This window comes from Paramormyrops kingsleyae, chromosome 25 (assembly GCF_048594095.1).
Source record: "Paramormyrops kingsleyae isolate MSU_618 chromosome 25, PKINGS_0.4, whole genome shotgun sequence".
NCBI classification, from domain to species: Eukaryota; Metazoa; Chordata; class Actinopteri; order Osteoglossiformes; family Mormyridae; genus Paramormyrops; species Paramormyrops kingsleyae.
Genome location: NC_132821.1, coordinates 1,527,516 through 1,531,833, shown reverse-complemented (window position 1 = coordinate 1,531,833; position 4,318 = coordinate 1,527,516). Strand labels below are relative to the sequence as shown.

Genomic DNA, 4,318 nt, shown 5'->3' with positions numbered 1-4,318 from the left:
ATGGCTTGAACCTTAAGCTCTAACGGACGTACTTGGCCTCGCCCGACCTGTTTCCCAAGGTAGGACACGGTAGCTCTACCAAACTCACACTTGGCCAGATTCAAAGTCAGGTTTGCATGCTTCAGCCGCTGAAAAACCAAGTCCAAAATCTGAATATGCTCCGACCAGGTATCTGTGTATATGACCAGATCATCCAGATAAGCTTCACACTTCGGAACCCCAGACAACACTAGATTAACAAGGCGCTGGAACGTGGCAGGTGCGTTACGCATCCCGAACGCCATTACAGTGTACATAGCAAACGAATCGGGGGTGACAAACGCAGAAATTTCGGAGGCACGCGGGGTCAATGGAACCTGCCAGTACCCTTTTAACAAATCGAGTTTGGACACAAAAGTCGCTGCACCTATGTGGTCCACGCAGTCGTCCATTCGTGGCATTGGGAAAGCGTCAGGCACCGTGATGGAATTGACCTTACGGTAATCTGTACACAACCGGAATGTGCCATCGGGTTTCGGAACCAAGAGACAAGGAGAGCTCCAGGGACTGCAGCTGGGCTTAGCTAACCCATGCTCCAGAAGGTAGGACACTTCCTCTCCCATTATTCTCCGTTTCTCAGGATTTAAGCGATAAGCGTGCTGCTTAATGGGTTTTTCTCCGGCCACGTCTATGTCGTGAGACAACACTGTGGTTTGGGTTGGAATATCCTGGAACAACTCGGGACAAGACTGAATAAGCCATATGAGATCGGTCTGCTGATCAACTGATAGATGTGCACACAACGCCAAAAGATTGGCTAACATTTCCGAATTTTTCAGACGTGCGGTTTGCTTAGGATTATCAAAATCATCTACAACTATAGGAGTAGGAGAGGAAAAAGCAACCACGGCAGCAACTACGTCTGCTGACCCCACGCTGGGCCCTAGCGTAGGTAGCGACACGTCGACCGGGATGCGTTCATGATATGCTTTCAACATATTCACGTGACATGTTCGTTGTTTCCTCCTCCTGTCCGGAGTACTGATGACATACGTGGTGGTGCTAGTTTTTCCTAGCACACTCGCATGCATTATACAGCCGCTCCTTAAACTCACTCACGTAACGAAGAATATTTTTTTTACCTTTAGGCGGAGTTTTCTCCGACAACATGGTCTCCTGTAATGCCTTCAACGGTCCTCGGACCGTATGCCCGAAGACAAGCTCGGCGGGACTAAACCCAAGAGATTCCCGTACCACCTCTCTGATGGCAAATAAAACCAAGGGAATCCCCTCATCCCAATCCCTCCTGGTATCGAAGCAGTACGATCGGAGCATAGATTTAAGCGATTGATGGAAACGTTCAAGTGCACCCTGCGATTCAGGGTGGTACGGACTGGAGGTAACATGGGCAATGTTCAACTGATCTATTACCTGCCGGAATAGCGTAGAGGTAAAATTGCTCCCTTGATCAGACTGGATATGCTTTGGTAACCCAAACATAGAAAAGAATTTCAAAAGAGCCTTTACGACGGCAGTAGAGGTAATTTTTCTAAGAGGAACCGCCTCTGGATAGCGAGTGGCAACGCATATAATTGTTAAGAGAAACTGATTTCCGGACTTTGTTTTAGGCAAAGGGCCGACACAATCGATAATTATATGCTCAAATGGGTCCCCTATTGCAGGTACGGGCTGTAATGGAGCTGGCGGAATGGCCTGGTTGGGCTTACCTACAAGTTGACACGTAGGACAGGACCTGCAGTAAGCAGCGACATCAGACTTCAGACCCGGCCAAAAAAAATGCCGCAGAACGCGGTTATAAGTTTTTGTCACCCCAAGGTGAGCCGCAAAAGGGTTATCGTGAGCCAAACCAAGAACATGCTGACGGAATGGTTGAGGTACTACGACCTGAAACACAATTTCCCACTCTGCACCTCCATCTGACGCAGGACTTCCATTTCCGAAGAAGGACGCCGTCTCTCATCAGGTATTGACTGTTCCTGCCTGTCAGCGTATCCTGAGCAGCAGCCATACACTTGGTCAACGAGGCATCTGCCTGTTGAGCCAACACGAGCTGTTTTCCGGTAAGAGGACCTTCAAACGCTTTTTCGAGCTTTACCGGACTCGAGGCTGTGACTCTCGGTTCGTTAACCTCCGCACCAGCGCCAGAGCCAGATAGAAACGTGTCAGCCAATCCCACCACGTCTTTAAACTTGCGTGCTTGTGCTCGTGTTACTGCACACGCGGGAAATACCTCTGTAACGGACGGATCCATCATCTCTGGTTCCTCAGGAACTCTGTTTACCTCCAGGAATGGAGTCACCCTATCTCCGGCTAAGTCATTGCCCAAGATCATGGAAACTCCCTTAACTGGTAAGCGATCACACACACCGACACGAACTGTTCCAGTTACTAATGATGTGTGTAACTGGATGGCATACAGAGGGATTTTAACAACTCCCAATTCTATACCTTGTACCAATACATATGATGGACTTGACGCCTCCGCAAAAAGCGGTAGAACGTCAGCAAGCAGCAATGACTGCGCGGCTCCAGTGTCTCGCAGGACCTTAATTTCCTTCTTTTCTGAACCCAGAACGGATACTGTGCCTAGCAAAACAAACGGCTGAAACGCGGGGTCCACATCGCCATCCTCTAACGCCTTGCCTGGAGAAGAGGATAAGGTGGTCACCAGAGTCACACCTAAAGTGGACTTCGTTTGGCCCGAACCCGTACGATCAGCCTTGGTCTTTAATGCGGCACAGTTTGCTATCACGTGACCAACTTTGTGACAGTAGAAACATTCTCTGTCTTCCAGTGGAGGTAATCCCGATCCACGAGTCCCGACAGCGATCCCCATCCTACCCGCAGGCAGCTTACGGCTGTTGCTGACCTCGCGCACCGTCGAAGCAGCAAAGATGGCCTTATGCGTGAGGGTAAACTCATCTGCCATCACAGCGGCCTTCTTCACAGTCCCGACCTGTTGTTCATTCAGGTAAGTAACAACCCGCTCCGGTAAACACTTTTTGAATTCTTCTAATAGGATTAACTCCCGAAGTGACTGAAAATCAATAATGTTACATGCAGTAAGCCACTTATCAAACAAAACGCTTTTTTCCCTGGCCAGCTCCACGTATGTCTGAGCTGGCAGTTTTTTATAGTCCCTGAAACGCTGCCGATAGGCTTCAGGGACCAACTCATACGCTTGCAACACAGCTCCCTTCAACGCTTTATATTCAAGTCCGTCTTCCATGGACAACGCAGCACATACATCTTGGGCCTTACCCGTAAGTCTGCACTGCAACATTAAAGACCACATTTCTTTTGGCCATCCCAAGGCTAATGCGATCCTCTCAAACGCAGTAAAATAGGCATCTACCTCGGATTCTCGGAACTGAGGAATTAAACGGATCGCCCTCGATATCTCGAAATCCGTTTTGACGGTCGAAGGATGAAAAGGGCGATCGGTACCTGAACTTCCCAAAGGGGACGTTTCTCCGTACGGAGGCGTCACGGCGGACCTGGCCGCTTCCAACTCTAGCTGGCGAAGCCGAACCTCCTTGTCGGCTTCCACTTCAAGCCGACGCATTTCTAGGCGCAAGTCGCAGTCACGCAACTGCGCTCTATCTCTCGCTTCCGCCTCAATGCGAGCCAGACGGACTCTCAAACGGGCGCTTTCCAAGGATGCAGAGGGAGGTGAAAACGGCTGGAACGGGGAAAGACCCGCCGCGACGGGTGGAACCACAGACTCGTCCGCAGCGGCATCCCCCATCTCCGCCGACAGCTGCACCGCCTCGGCATTCCCCACCATGTCCGCGCACTCCGCCGAACTAGACGCTCCCGAATCAGGTACTTCCTCACGCCTCAAAATATCCAAGGCTACTAACCGGTCGAACACTGCCATTTTAATCTCCTGTTTTCTTTTTGCCCTCGACACCGCAATCCCGAAGTGTACAACGAGCTGCATAAGATCATCCTTCCTACACCGATCCAAAACAGAAACAGAGGGATCCTCCAGAAAACCCTTCACCGTGAACAGCACCATTATATAACCACCAGTCGTCGTGCCCCTCACCTGCGTACGTAGGCGCCCCTAAGGAAGGTTATCCCGGACGAGCCCCCACTTGTTACGGCCAGGGATATAAGAGGCGCACCCACGTACACAGGGACAGGGACACCCGACACACCACTCTAACACGGCTTTTAGTAAACCGTCTGTATTTCATGGCAGACAACAAGTGAATACAGAAGCACAAGGTATTTACGGGTTGGGCCCAGACGACACCAAAGAAATAAAAAGAGTAAAACAAAACATCCCTACCTACCCTTAGTTTTGTTTTCT

General features: G+C 50.3%; 1 protein-coding gene across 1 annotated transcript; it reads left to right on the top strand.

The window, feature by feature from the left end:
• The first annotated feature begins 2,184 nt into the window (after positions 1–2,184).
• Positions 2,185–4,063, top strand: LOC140583142 (uncharacterized). Its single transcript, XM_072707781.1, has 5 exons — positions 2,185–2,349; positions 2,573–2,708; positions 2,795–2,971; positions 3,632–3,825; positions 3,927–4,063. The coding sequence occupies exons 1-5, from the start codon at positions 2,331–2,333 to the stop codon at positions 4,061–4,063; spliced, it is 663 nt and encodes a 220-aa protein (XP_072563882.1). The 5' UTR covers positions 2,185–2,330.
• The last annotated feature ends 255 nt before the right edge of the window (positions 4,064–4,318 follow it).

Excerpts from the sequence above, each read along its gene's own strand:
- LOC140583142 (XM_072707781.1), top strand. Across the intron at positions 2,972-3,631 it reads CCGACCTGTTGTTCATTCAG|ACGGACTCTCAAACGGGCGC; the intron begins GTAAGTAACAAC and ends AATGCGAGCCAG. Across the intron at positions 3,826-3,926 it reads ACTAGACGCTCCCGAATCAG|TGTACAACGAGCTGCATAAG; the intron begins GTACTTCCTCAC and ends GCAATCCCGAAG.